Source organism: Nicotiana tabacum, chromosome 21, assembly GCF_000715075.1.
Source record: "Nicotiana tabacum cultivar K326 chromosome 21, ASM71507v2, whole genome shotgun sequence".
NCBI classification, from domain to species: domain Eukaryota; kingdom Viridiplantae; phylum Streptophyta; class Magnoliopsida; order Solanales; family Solanaceae; genus Nicotiana; species Nicotiana tabacum.
The window spans coordinates 64554283-64569480 of record NC_134100.1 but is presented as its reverse complement, the minus strand read 5'-3'; the positions used below and the strand labels follow the sequence as shown (position 1 = coordinate 64569480).

At 37.4% G+C, this 15198-nt stretch overlaps 1 protein-coding gene across 1 annotated transcript; it reads left to right on the top strand.

The window, feature by feature from the left end:
* The first annotated feature begins 1924 nt into the window (after positions 1-1924).
* LOC107806550 (WPP domain-interacting protein 2) lies at positions 1925-9419 on the top strand. The gene is made up of 3 exons (XM_016630721.2): positions 1925-2081; positions 3020-3314; positions 8366-9419. The coding sequence occupies exons 1-3, from the start codon at positions 2070-2072 to the stop codon at positions 9097-9099; spliced, it is 1041 nt and encodes a 346-aa protein (XP_016486207.2). The 5' UTR covers positions 1925-2069; the 3' UTR covers positions 9100-9419.
* Positions 9420-15198: the final 5779 nt, after the last annotated feature.

The following is a 15198-nucleotide window of genomic DNA, read 5'->3' as shown; positions in this document are numbered from 1 at the left end:
GATTAGGTATATTCCTATCCTAGCCACAAATCCCCTCCCCCCTACTTAAGAGTTAAGATCATGCCATCTTCAATTCTTCTCTAATTTAAACATAGCTTTCCCAAGCATAATTCAGATTGTTGATAGAACTTGACCGTTGGCCAGACAATCAAGCAATTAAACACAGAATTGAAGAAACAACCATATAATAGCGAATTATAATAAAAAAAAGTCAACTTCGAACAATAATATTTATGGCTAAATTACAACTCCAAAACTAATGGGTCTAGCCATTCATGTAATGTTAAGCAATTTCACAAGTGTTTGAATTGTTGAAAATACTAAGAATGATGAAGAAAAACTAGAAATTCTTGTTCCCGAGAGTTCCGTACTTGTATTTTCCTCTCAAAGTGGTGTCCCTCCAAAATAGGTTTAGACTTCTTTTTATACGAGTTGGGGTCGTGTAGGACCGAAAATTCCTGTCCTGAGTGAACTAGGAAAAGTCCCTGCTCCCCAGCGTCCAGGGCAACGCGACGCGATGGACTGGGGACCCAAATTTTTGCACGCCTATTTCTGTGCCCCAGGCAGCGCGACGCGCTAGCCTGGGTGATTTCTTCTTTTGTCCTCTTTTTGCTTCAAGTCGTGCACTTTTGTCCCACGTTGCATCCGAGTGACTCCTACACATAAAAATACAACGAATTAGCGTAAATCATTACATTATACATATAATTTTCACAAAATATGAGTAAGATGCGAGTGCGACATGCATATAAATACACATACTTTAAGCCAAATATCAGAGACGCACCTTCCCATTTGAGCCACAAGCTCCGCAAAAGCGACCTCTCATCTCAGGTCTCAAACTCACATCTGCGAACAGAACACCACAAGCGCAACCTCGAACCTGTGCCCCCTCATCTTCCCCTGAAAAACGATATACATCTTATATCTTTTTAGAATCATGATATGTCTTAAAAAATGAAAAGAAAGATACAGTCAAGTTTCAGTTATATTAAGTGCTAATGGATGACCTTTTTTTTTTTTTTTGGATGATTTAGTATTAAAATGGTAAGAATGAAATGAAAGTGTTAAAATAAGAACGGCCATGATTTGTTTTCACTTTTTTTTTTTGAATTTTTTTTACTTTTTTTCAAAATCAATGTTTGGCGTTAAAATTTTTAATTTTCAGTTGAAGATGAATTTTTAAATTTTTTAAAAATTTAAAAAACTCCTTTTTAAAATTTTCACTCAAATCACTCGTAAAAATTAAAAAACAACCCAAAATTATATTTATATCCAAACACAATTCTAATTTTCAAATATTATTTTCAGTTGAAATATTTTTTTCACTCTTTTTCGAAATTTTAATGTCCAAACGCCCACTAAAAAGTCTGGGAACAAGTGTTGAAAGGCGCTAAAGCAAGCTGTGAGGGGAATTTCTCGTGACAGTCCTCGCAAATCGTAAATTCAGAATTTCTGCTTTGTAGTGTCATTATGTGGGTGTGGGTTTCCAAATTATCAGCAAAAATTGCCTCTTGGGATTTCGGTACCAAAGAATCATAAACATTTGCCTCTTCGTCGTGTGAAATTTAAAAATAACAAAATTTATAAGTGATAGTTAAAAATAGTTATAACTTTAAAAGTAGTAAAAATTTAGTCATTTTTTATATAAAAATAAATTTGAACGAAAATATTGTTCAAAATTCGAAAAATATTTCATCATAATATACTGGACTTCCACCATAATATATTATAATTCTAACATAATATACTGAAAGTTCATGCACATGTGCTTCAATCTTTAATATATTATGTTAAAATTTTTCGTGTGTTAAAATTAATAATCCAATATCCAATATATTATGGTAGAACTTTTTGGAGGTGTCGCAACAAAATAGTCTGTATTACTCAATTGTAACCTCTTCCTCTTCCTCTTCCACGTTCCAATTATAATCCTTTTATCTTCTAATTAACCCATTAAAAGTCAGCTTTCTTAACTATTTATTCTACCAATTTCGCAGCTACAAATTTCCAAATTGACCCCAGCTTCTTCAAATTTCACCACCACCTTCTGCAAATCCAGTACCATCATGGCCGAAAAGGTACGCCAATTCTCTCTTCTTCGTTTCATTTTCTTCCTTTTTAACTAGTACCGTAAAATCATCTTGCTTATGACTCCCCATTTTCTGTTTCAGTCTCTTTCTCGTAATAAATTTATAATTGCAATGAATTGAATTTCAATGAATGTATTGTTTTTCTCTTGGTATTAACACGAGCATGTTTAATTGATACTACTGAGAATTTTACTAGATTCGTTCTCCATGAGCTGGAATGATGGTTGCTTGTTCTCGATTTTGATCTGACTTCTCCATTTTCTCCACAAAAAAATGCTAAGCCCTAGACAATATATAGCTGCTATTCTTGGACTCGGCTTGTATTTGCCTGTTCTTTATTCTAGGTAGTCATTTCCCTATTCCTTATAGTGATGATGGACTTGGAACATCATAATTCAGTACTTGAATTAAAAATAATGTGTCTAGTAATGTTGTGAATAGCACTAATAATTTGGATGACGCAAAATGTAAAGGAACTGAGACTATAGAGAAATGCTCACCGACAACTAAAGGGTCTGGCTTGAAGAAGGAAAAAAGGAAAAAGAGGTAAGTGTACGAGGATGAGGATAGTAATAAAGAAACAAGGTTTGTTAATTGGTGATCCTAGGTTGGCTATGGGGTTACCTTTTCTTGGTTGGACGGTCTCGGATAAGAGTGATGATCGAAGTAGCAAGTCTTCCACTGCAGCTAGAGCTAGTAAGGCAAGGCACGAATCACCTCTGTACATAGGTTATGCATCTGATAAGAATGGGCTAAGTAGTTTGAGTAGGAAGAACTCGAGTATTCCAGCTCAACAAACTCCTCAGGGGAAGGGTCGGGCTGATACTAGTAAAAAGCCTAGAGGAGAAAAGATCAAAATCGAGAAGGAAAACTCTCATTCGACCTTGGAATCTGACTCGCGAAGCTCCAATTTTCTCTTTGTGCAGGGTAGTAATACGTCAACGAGCAACAGTACAGAAGGTGGAAAGTCAATGAATCATGATGGGGAATTGAACGATGAAGCTCAGGATAGCGAAAGACCCGTTGATAAGGAACTTCAGGCCGATCTTGACAGAAGAAATGGTAAGGAGGTTGGAGGTGTGTCTCAAGAAGATCTAACTGCTGAGTCATCTCAGGAGGTTAAGAATGAGAAGAGCGAGAATCACTGCTCATCCACAGATCACGATCCTATGCTGGATCCAAGCTCCACCCTCCAGGCTGTTCAAGAAGCACTTGAGAGAGGTAGGTCTGTAGTTCTTGTTGAGTATTCCAATAAAGTACTTCTACTTAGCTGATGCATTTCTTCGTGAAGATGATTAGTTATGCTTGCATCTTCAATATATTGCATGAATTCAATAACTTTTTGGTTAAATCTATTCCAAACCTGTAGCGCGTAAAATAATGTCTATTGTGAACTTCAAAAAGGAATAGAAAGGTGGAAATTATTAGAGTTCTTAGTTGACAGCTTCTTTATGCCCCTTTTTCTTTGTCTTCGTCCCCTTTGCTATTTTTTATTTTTTGAAAATGGTAAACCCTCCCATACTGCATGTTAAGAGGAGAAGTATAGAAGCCCCAGTTAGAAGATGCGAGCGGTTAGCCTCGGTGGGCAACAGGAGGGGTAGAGGTAGGCCTAAGAATTCTTGGGGAGAGGTTATTAGGCGGGACATGGCGCAACTGGAGCTGACAGGACATGGCCCTAGACAGAGGGTGTGGAGGTCAAAGATTAGGGTAGATGGTTCGTAGGTAGTCGAACGTTTCGCTTTGTCTTACTCAGTTCGCTAGCATTAGTGTTAGTATGATATCTTTTATTCATAGATGGCTATTACCACCTAGAGCTTGACTGCATTCTTGGATTCGATTTTATTTCATCTTGCTGTTATAACCTAAGTTGCTTGGACACGGGTGCGGGTGTCCGACATGGGTGCGAATCTAGAGGTCGGATCCTTCGAGATGTAAATTCTAAGATTCGGGGATACGGATCCTAGTACGGATATGGGTGCGGGGATCCGGCTAAAAATAATTCAAAAAAAATAAAAATATTTCTAAATTATGAGAAATTTTGTGGATTACTTACGTATAGCTTGTAAAGTGTGGATTTTCTTTTTATTTTCAAGTTGTAGATAAGTAAAGGATTGATTTCCTAGATAAGGTGTATTATTTTATTCAAATTTACCCTAGTTTTGATTTTGATTTTGGGAATCAAATTGTATCTCGTCTCGAATTTTTCCGTCTGTCGTGGTCAAAGTACCCAGAATTGTTTGACCAGATCCGGTACGGATCCCATACGCACACCCATACTAGTGTCGTGTCGACACGGGTGCGGCACCTAAATTGCCGTGTCAGAGCAACTTAGGTTATAACTACTTGTTGCAATTACCTTTTCTTTTTCGGTCGTTCTCTAGCCGAGTGTCTATCGGAAACAGCCTCTCAGCCCTTCCAGGAGTAGGGGTAAGGCTGCGTACATCTTACCCTCCCCAGACCCCACTTGTGGGAAACTGCTGGGTTTTTTGTTGTTGTTGTTGTTGTTGTTGTTGGTAAACCCTCCCATACTCCCCTACCCAAAAGCAGTGGCCCTTTGTCATTTTGCGCCCGTTCATGACTTGAGCTCCTAATATCTTGGCTGGAAGTTGGGTGCTCCTCTTATCAAAAAAAATATCTTGGCTGGAAGCTTGGTGCGCTTGACATCTGGAACAGCCTCTTTTATCTTCTGTTATTTCAAGTTTAATTGAACTTCAATTTAATGTTTGAAAAGTTTGGCCTTTATACAAGAATATATGATTAGCATTGTTGCTGGAACAATAAAACGCAAGCCAGTAAGTCAGGAGGTACTGTTGATAAACTGAACTACTATGTGTCTATTGGAAGATCTGAGTGTAGCTAGCTTCCTCTTCAAGGATATGTTATTCATTTGTGTTCTATAGTTGGTTTTCATATCTTCACCTTCTATCGTAACTTTTGTATACTTCCTGCTCTTCATTTGGCCTTTAAGTGATTCTTCAACATTGTAAAGTTGGTATGATAAGTTCGGGATTAGATCATTTTTTCTGGTGCTGACATGGAAAAGAAGAAAAGCGAATGCTTTCAAATTTTTTCTATCTGTGGGATTTCTTAGGAGGAAGAGGTTTAACAGGATGTCAGGATCGGCATTTGGGATAAGAGTAATGAATAATCTGGTGGTTATAGGATTGACACTAGGTGGGGAGAGAAGTGGCCCTATAAAGAGCCATTGTTTTATTTTACTTATTGGCTGTAGGATAGGGTGGGAAGTGAAAATTTGAGATAAGTCAGGGGATCACTACTCACGATGGGGTAGTAGAATAATAGGGAGTTACAAGGCTCATATAGTGGATGAATAGAGCTGGAACTACAGGGTTTTGCAGCAGCAGAAAGATTAAAATGGAAAAAAAGAACATGAGGGAAAATGAAATGATTATCTCAAAATTCTTGTAATACCAAGTCAACCATATAGGGAACTATTTAATAATTTAGCACCTAGGCTAGATCTTTTGAGTAATGTGAGCAAATTATCAGACTCCTAGAAGGAAACACATTAAACTTAATTCTAACTTGTTGCCTTGTTTTGTTGATAGTGTTTCCTACTTTAAGAAAATGCTAAAGCTAAAGTCGTACTAGAAGTAGGGCATTCACCTCTTTCTTCACGAATCAAAAGATCTCTATATTTTAACTTAAAACCTATTCCTACAACATGCTGTGAATTACTTTCGAATGCAAAACTGTTGATTTCTTGAAGAAATAAATGTAATCAGAACTGCAGCTTACTTAACCACTATGAAACAAAATGCAATTTATCTGTGTTAGTTCCATAGCCCTTACTTTAGGCCTCCAAAGCTTTTCACAGTTGTCCAGCAAACACTTATCAGTAAAGAAAAAAGAAAAAGAAGCTTCTTGTAGCTGTCCCAATGTTGTTACTGCAGCTATAAGTACCTTCCGCTTAAATATATAGCCTACTGGCTTTTCCAATTGCGGTTGGAGAGTGCCATAGTCCACTGATTGTTTTAATGCTTTGTCAAGTTTTGATTAGACTGTATGTCCTGTATTGCTGAATCTAGGCCATAGCTATAATCAATAACCTAATCCACTTCCCAATGAAAAACTCAAAAGATGTTTCAGAGGATTAGTTTGATAAATCTCTTGTAGCAATAGTCTGATTGTTGTTATAAATCAGGAACAAATCTTCAGCTTAAAGCATGTGCACAAACAGTGCAGAGCGCAATTTTATGTTAATTGAACTTCCTCTGTTCTAGTTTATGTGAACCTATTTCCTTTTTAATCCGTTCCAAAAAGAATGAATCCTTTCTAAATTTGGAAACCATTTAATTTAAACTTTCCATTATACCCTTAATGAAAGGCTTTTAGAGCCACACAAATGACATGTTTAAGATCACAAGTTTTAAAATAATTGTAGCCACACAAATGTTATGGCGTGTTTAGGTCCACATGTTTCAAAAGTCTTCATCTCTTTCTTAAACTCCGTGCCTAGTCAAATAGGTTCACATAAAATAGAACGGAGTGAGTATCATTCTAAATAAGGTTGTCATTGTCGAATATATTTCCTGGCTTATCCCCCAACCCAGTCTATGCATGTATTTATCTCTGACAAGCATGGATATATGCTCCTTGATTGTGTGATGTGGCAGGCCAATAACCATCCTTCTATGGCTTCTTAGATGATTTCAGTTTCAGCTATCTTCTTCCCCTCCCCACGTTTCTCCCGAAACTACTGGACTCATTCATTCCCCACCCCCCCACCCACCCCACAGGCTGGAAATCTGAATTTTCTCTCCCTTTGTACCTCACTTGGGAAGAATCAAATTCTGAAAATTTGACCTTTGGTATTTAAAATAACTATACGAATCAACATCATGATGCAAGTTGAAGCTTTGCAAATAAGGATCTCTGAAAGCTTAGATTACCTCTGTAAAGCACTTTAACTTGCAGGGTGCTGGTGCGGGATCTGTGAGAGAACTAAATAATATTTCCTTCATAAGCACTGAAATTCTTCTGCTAGGAGTCTGTATTTGCTGTTACAGTTGAACTGCACTTGGCAACATACTTGGGCTACAATTGGTCTTGAATGTTGTCCTTGGGGGTTAGTAACCCCATAGCAAGAATGGCATTCATGCCCACGATCTGGCCAATGAAGGTTTACTTTATTGCTTAGTTAATATTCGGGTCTTAATGTAGTATTAGCCTGGTGTTCTGTTAAGGGCTCTATGCAAGTGAGACGTCATCATGGCATTGAGATTTCAACTTCCCTTTTTGGCTCCATGAACTCCTCCATTGTGTGATGTGATAGGTCAAAAACCAGCCTTCTGTGGCATCTTAGATGATTTCAGCCATCTTGTTCCTCCCCCTTACCCCCCCCCCCCACACACACACACAAAAAAAATAAAATAAAAATCTATTGAGCTTGTCAATTCCCCCACCCCTCCTCTCACAAGGCCTTGTAATTTGTATATAACCCCCCCCCCCCCCCCCCCGGTATGCTGGGTTTAGAGTTAATTTTGAACCATCATCTAAAGTACCTTTTGCAAAGATCAATTTACCTGTATGTAAAACAAGAGGAATAGCATGATGAACCAAAAGTTTATTGTGTTAAAATACTGAATTAGTATTTTCTATCTGAACTCCTAGTCATTATCAAATCAAAACGATTGTGTTAAGAAAATGTACTAGATATGATCTTTCATTATATAAATGGACTACTTATGATTATAAAAGTGACTCATTTAGCTATATAACCCTCTCAAGTAAATAAAAGAGAGTTAAGAAGTTTGGTTGATTCTTCTGCAATTATTTTGTTTAATTTGCCTGTTCAATCTTGCCACATCAAAGGTGGTCTTCCTTTGAAACAGTAGATAAAGTGAACTATGCAGAGGCAAAAAGTGTTATGTGAGCTTGATAGTTATGAGAAGGCTTCATTGTTTCCAAAGAATCTAGTGGACGGAGGCCTAAGTAGCTCAGGGTCTCAGTTAAGTCACCATCTTATTTCCATGCAAGGATGTGTTGAAGTTATTATTGTTGTATCTAAAAGCATATTTGGGGACTTTGAAACCATTGACCAGCTTGTTTCACTCTCAACTTTTTTCCATTGCATTTGGTTTTCCTTTGTTTGTATTAGCTAGCATAGTCCTCAGGGTTGCCCATGTTTGTTTTTACCAAATTTGGTGGAAATATATTTCATTCTCTATTTTCAGAAATCAGTTACTCGTTGGAGCTTCATTATCCAGTTGCATTAAGCCATTAATTTAGTTGATGCGCTTTCTCTGCAGAACTTTGGAGTTTCAGAGAAATTAGCAACGTAGATTTTATCAATGACCCACCACTTCAGGATGTTGGGATACCTTCAGACTTCACTTCAGGTGGCGGAGATTTCCCAGGACCGAGCACATCTGAGCCGTCACAATCCAGGAATGGCATGCAACATTCTTTTGACTTGGATTCTGAAGTGGCTAGCTTAAAGCAGAATGTGACACTGCTGCAAAATAACTTGTATGAAGCAGCTAAGCTGGTTAAGTTTAAGGAAGCCAGGGTTACCGAACTGCAATCCATCTTAAGTAATTGCTCAGAGAAGGAAGAAAAGAGTGTTGGAATTGAGTTGCATGAGAGAACTAGAGATATTGAAATTGAGCTTGAGGATCTCTTCAGACAGAAAATTGAAGCTGAAGTTAAATATTTGACTATATCAAGAACAGTCGAAAAGTTGAGAACTGCAGCAGTTGAACAAGTTAAGCTTTTGGAAGAACAAAAAACATTAGCTTCAGAACAAGCGCAGATTGTGAAAAATCTTGGAGATGCAGAATCAAAGGCTGCAACGCTTAAAACACAGGCTAAGAAGTTGGAAAATTGCTGTGAAGATATCATGAGCACAGATGAAATGCTAAAGCTGCAGAAGAGAGTCTGGAAGTACAGCGCCTGTTTTTTAATACAGTTGGTATTGCTGGTAGTAGTCGGGCTGTTTCTCTTGCAGATTTCACCTGATGATGCTGAAGTTGTACCTACGTAACTTTGAGAAGTGAGCTTTTGCTTCCAATTTTTGTTACTGTTACCATCATTGAGCAATAGTAGTTCCTTTTAGACGTTTGTAGATAGATGGAACACCTGGTTTTTTGTTTTCGCTAGTGGCTATTGAATTTATTTTAGCAGCAAACATAGAAGATGATTAGGTTGCTCGTGCGTTGAGATGCTGGCGGTGTTGATATTTGATCATCGGGTAATTGTGGAGGTACCCTAGGTTGTAAGGCTCCTAAAAGTTTCTTAATTTGGGGTGTTTGGTTTTTCATCATTTTCTAGTGTTTACTTATCAGAAAATGTCGTTTCATTTTCCGTCATGCCCAAACGCATGAATGCCTGATGGGATTTGTTTGGAAGGTGAAGTTTCATTCAAATACAGGCTCTATTTTTTTTGTGTAACATTTATGATAAGATTTAATTTTTTTTTTTAACTGAAATCAATTTTCACCTGATAAGTTCAAGTGTTCAATCTTCTCAGTTATATCTCATTTGGGTTAGGAGCAGCATGTGGAAGTGAGGGGAAAAAAGGAGGAGGAAAGTACTGTAGCATGAGCTAGCTCTTTCCAATCCTGTAAACTATAATTGGACTTGACAATTAGCTAACATCAATATAATATATCTCGCACTTTAATTCTTAAACATTAGAAATTTATGTAGAAAGAGTTTAACTTTTGATGGCCTTTTTGGCTTCACGCTAAAAGCCTAAAACATTACGATAATTTTCTAATAGGGAATAGAGATTAACACGAGCAGAAGAGAAATGTTATGGGAGACCATAACTCCAATGTGTAATCCCTTTAATCATAAGTTAAGATGTTTGAGGCCTATAAATAGCTAGGGGTCATGTACAAACCTTCATGATGCATTTGATGAGCTCATTAGAACAAAGGCGGATCCAACTAATTGACACTGGGTTCAATTGAATCCATAACTTTTGATACAAAACATAAATTTGTATGTAAAAGTTCACTAGAATTGCAATAAATAGTAGATATGAACCCATAATTTTAAAAATACAATGAGTTCATGGTAAGAACCTTAAAGGCTGAACTCATAGAGTTTAAATCCTGGATCCGCTTATGTCGGTCGGAATTAACTCTCTCTCCGATCTCTCACATGCAAACATTAACTCAGGAAGATAAGTGAAGCTCTCAGAGAAGAGAAACTATTGCGGTCCCCTGTTACAGATCTAGTTATGGGACGACGCAAGACCAAATCAGAGCTAATATTGAGTAAAATTAGGAGTTTGGGAAAAGGTTTTCTTTTTGACTTATGGTGTTGGTTCATTAAGAGAGAACCTGCAATTTCTTGAGTTAAAGTACTCAAAGACTGGAATAATTTTCTGCATACCTTTCACTGAATTCAAATAGCTTTAAATACAAACACTGATGGATTAACCACCCACCTAAAAATTAAAAAATAACTTCCTAACACAACTGGAGTGAGAAAGTGGCTGACTACTGATAACTGCTACTACTAATAACAGTTGTCCTACTACTTATAACTGCTACATGAAATGTATGAACATAACCAGTAGATGCCTAAAGTTGCTGAACTCATCTACTTCCTGATCTTTTGAAGCTTTCCATGTGTAAATTGTTGGTAAACTTAAGGGGTGCTAACATTACTCCCCTTCTTCAAATCGTGCTTTTCCTCAAGCGGGAAGTGTGAAAAATGTTGTTAGTAGTCAAATTAGTGCTAGGATTTGACTCTTGTGCGTCAAATTCTTTCTCTTCAAACCAGAATAATTTCTTGCATTGATGGCCTTGGGTGAATGGTTCATCACAATTGAAACAAAGTCGCAGGGCATATTTTCATATTAGACCTGGTCAATGTTTTTCACAAATCTGGTGTGTTGTTGAGGTGAGAAATCTATTGTCTTGGACTATGGACATCTGATAACTCCAAATGAAGGGGTTGTCCCTTACGCTCATAAAGCCGGGACATACTCATTGTTGTAGCCAAATCTGGAGGATTATGCAATTCTATTTCAGTTGCTATATAGTCAGCAAGACCATTGATATAAATCTCAAATTTGTTGCGGTTGTATGAGGGTACCAGCCCATAAAACTAATTGCTCAGACTTTTTCTGGTAATTTGCCACAGACCCGATCTGGCATAACTTAGCTAATTCTCCCAATTTCTGACTTCTGATTGGTGGCCCAAAATGAAGGTTACATTGATATTTAAATTCATCTCAAGACGGTTGAGGCATATCTGCCTCTAGTTGATAGAAGCAGAGTTGTACATTCCTATCCAATGAAAAGAACCAAGTCCAACCTTTTTTTCTGCAGTTTGCTGGTGTCGAAAGAAGTCTTTGCAAATGCTCAACCATCCCAAAGAGTCCTCTTGGCCACTAAAACATGGGAAATTCAACTTTCTATATCTAGGAATGCTAGAACTTCCTCCAGTTTCTAATCGTGGTCTTCCTATCTGTAACGACTCAGCAGGTCGTTTTGAGTATTTGCATTCCATTCAGCTATTTGAAATATTGAGTAGTTTCATACAATGTATTATGACTAGTGTGAATCGTCAGTTTTGATTTTCAGGTGATTCGGGATTGAATTAGAAGAATGATTCTCAACTAGGAAGCTTAAAGTTGGAAGAGTTACCAAGTTTGACTTTTGTATATTTGATCCCGGATCGAAGTTTTGATGGTTCCGTTAGGTCCAGATGGTGATTTTGAACTTGGGTGTATGCCCGAATTTGCATTTGGATGCTTCTAGAAGGTTTCGACACTATTTGGCGAAAGTTGGCAATTTGAAGGTTTGAAATGTTCATAAGATTGACCAGGAGTTGACCTTGATGATATAGGGTTCGGATTATTGTTCCGGGAATTTGAATAGCTTCGATATGTCAATTGGGACTTAGGTGCAAAATTTGAGGTCATTCCGAGTTTATTTGATATGGTTCGACACGAGTTTTGGAAGTTGAAAGTTCAAAAGTTCATTAAGTTCGATTTGATGTGCGATTCATGGTTTTGATGTTGTTATGTGTGATTTGAGGTCTCGAGTAAGTCTGTGTTATGTTATGGCACTTGTTGGTATACTCAGGCGAGGTCCCGAGGGGCTCGGGTGAATTTCAGATATGTTTGGGTTGTGCTGCGCTCGTTTTTTTAAGTTTCGACGTCGTTTATTCAAGCATAAATGGAAAAACATTAAGCAGATAAGATCCAGTTTCTCTTTTGATTGAAGCATTAGATCCGTATCATAATTACTGAGTCATAGCAAAAAGAATCGTCTAATTAAAACATCGTATGAGGGAGTTATGCTCATTTTAGTGTTGGAGAAGAGAGTTGGTGCTGGTGCTTCTCAGATGCGAAGTTGGGTCCGAATCTGCGACCCCGCAGGTGCGCAAAATGGTCCACAAAATGACAGCTGAAAATGTGCAGGTGCGGCTCTTTGGGCGCAAAAGCGAAAATGCCTATGAATAAAAAAAAATCAGATTGCGTTCTTTTGGTATTTTGAGCATATCTTGAGTTCTAGAGCTCCGATTGAGGTGATTTTCGTGCCGTTCTTCTCGTATTTTCATGGAGGTCAATTTTTAATCTCAATTTATGTATTTTAGCACGATTTTAGTAGTTCATTTGTGAATTAATCCATATTTTAATTGGAGAATTGAGGGGGGAGGGGGTTTATCAAAAATATTTTTAAAGAGAATAATTGGGTTTTGAATATCGATTCGGATTCGAAATTAGTTGAAACTAATATGGTTGGACTCGTAATTGAATGAGTTATCGGATTTATTAGTTTTGTCGGGTTCTGAGGTACGATCCCGGGTTTGACTTTTTGGTTGACTTTGGGCTTTTGATTAAAGATTCAACATTTATCTTGGGTTTTGTTTCCTTTGGAATTATTTGATGTTCTTGAGTTGTTTTTGGCTAATTTCGAGCCGTTCGGAGGTCGGTACGTGCGAGGTGAAATTTTTAGAGTATTGTTTGGTTTGCTCGGTATTGGATTCGGCTTGTTCGATGTAAGTAACTTATCTAAATTTGGATTTAAGGGTATATTTAACTTGGGAAATGTGTTATAAGAGATCTATTGAGGTGACGCATATGCTAGGTGACGAGCGTGTGGGCATGCATTAAGGAAATCATGATTCTAGTCTACTATTAGACTATGACCGAACTTGTTTTGCTGTTATATCTTGTTACATCCATGTTCTCCCTACTTGTATGATTGTATGAGACGTGAACCGTATTAGAAATCATGCTTAGGCTATGTGCTTATTCGGTTGAGACCTAATGAGGTTATTTCTGTTATTTTGAGTTGTCTTCTCTAAATGTAATCATACACTCATTCATGATTCTTTGTTTGCATATCATATCTCAGTCTCTGTTTATCATTCATTGTTATCATTGTTTGGGCTGATTGGCATGAGATTTGTGAGTCCGAGAGACTGGAGAGATTGATGATTGAGTTGGGGCCGAGTTGTGAGTGACATTTATTGTATAGTGTTGCACGCCGTAACAAGTTTTATTGACTCATTATGGGATCGAGCAGCATGCCATGTTGGCTTATATTAGTGCTTAGGCAAGATCCGCCCCTCCAGAGTCTGACATACCAGTAGTGAACGCAGATACCGAGTTACCGAGTGTCCATGTATAGTGTTGAATGATTGAGTGTGCTGAGTGATTGAGTGTGATGAGTGAGAGTGTGAGACAATGAGATTGAGTACTCTGAGAGTGTGAGTAAATGAGTTCATCACTGTGATGTATTACATTTGACATGCATACTTGGTATGTAGGCATAAAGATGCATTTCCTCATTCTATAAGGTATTGTGACATTCATGACTTGATATGCATATTGACATGTAGGCATAAAGATGTACTTACCTCAAGCTATCTGATAATAAAATATCTTATCGGTTGTTGAAAGGTTTTGGAAAAAATCATAGTTTCATGATATCCTCATATTTTGGTGATTTCGGTAAAAGATTTGAGTTTTACTGTTATACCTGAAAAGTATGCTTGTATTCCGTAACTGTGAACGAGCTGAGCATCATATCTTTGAGTTATTACTTGTACTGATTTTATTATATTTATTACGAGTTGTTCTTGGTTATTGGTGTTGGACTCTGACCGTTATCTAAGCTCGTCACTGCTTTTAACCTAAGGTTAGGTTTGTTAATTATTGAGTACTTCTGCACCTTGCGTGCAAATTTTGGAGCTGATGTTGTTGCGTATGGCGGGAGCTGGCACTGAATATGTACCTGCGTTCCCGTTATAACTGCCTCTTGTTCTTGGTAGCTTTAGATTTATAAATCTGTTTATGTATATTTCGAACAGATGATGTATTTATTTCATACCAGCTTTGTAAACTCTAAATCTTAGAAGCTCACGATTTGTACTACCAGTACTTGGGTTATTGTATAAAATTTCAACTATTTTATCATTTATTTTCTTAGTAAATCTCATTTGAATTAGATTATTGTTAATTGACTTACCTAGCAGGTTGGGTTAGGTGTCATCACGTCTAGTTGGATTTTGGGTCATGGCAAGTTGGTATCGGAGCTCTAGGTTCATAGGTTGTACGAGTCATGAGCAAATATCTAGTAGTGTCTTGCGTAATGTCTTTCAGATGGGTTTTTAACGTGTTTGATGTTTTGGCATTGTTTTGAGCATAAGCATATAATGATCCAATATGTCCATTTTTAGTTCTAGAGAACGGAATTCGATTTCGAGACTTTCGGGAGTTTGATAATGATTTATAGGAATGATTTGGAATATTTGGTCTAATTTTATTAAGTCGCGATTGGGTTTTTACTTTGAAGCATGAGTTAATTATTTAACGACCGAAGTTGGTATCGCATTGAGAAAATGAGCTCCGAATTGAGTTTCGAATGAAATATTAGGTTCTTATTATTAGTTGTGACGCATAGGAGCAACAATCGTCGAATTTCGAGTTCGTATAAGGGAGTTAGAGTCTTTTTAGTGATAAATAAATTGCTGGTGCAAGCAAGTTCTAGTGTGCACCTTTAGTGACCAGATTTGGTACTTTTAGCGACGGGTATTGGACTTTTAGCGATCACATTAGTATTTTTATTGGGCAGCTTTTTTTATAAGCTCTTCAATATTTTTGGAGCTAGGG

Excerpts from the sequence above, each read along its gene's own strand:
- LOC107806550 (XM_016630721.2), top strand. Across the intron at positions 3,315-8,365 it reads TCAAGAAGCACTTGAGAGAG|AACTTTGGAGTTTCAGAGAA; the intron begins GTAGGTCTGTAG and ends CTTTCTCTGCAG.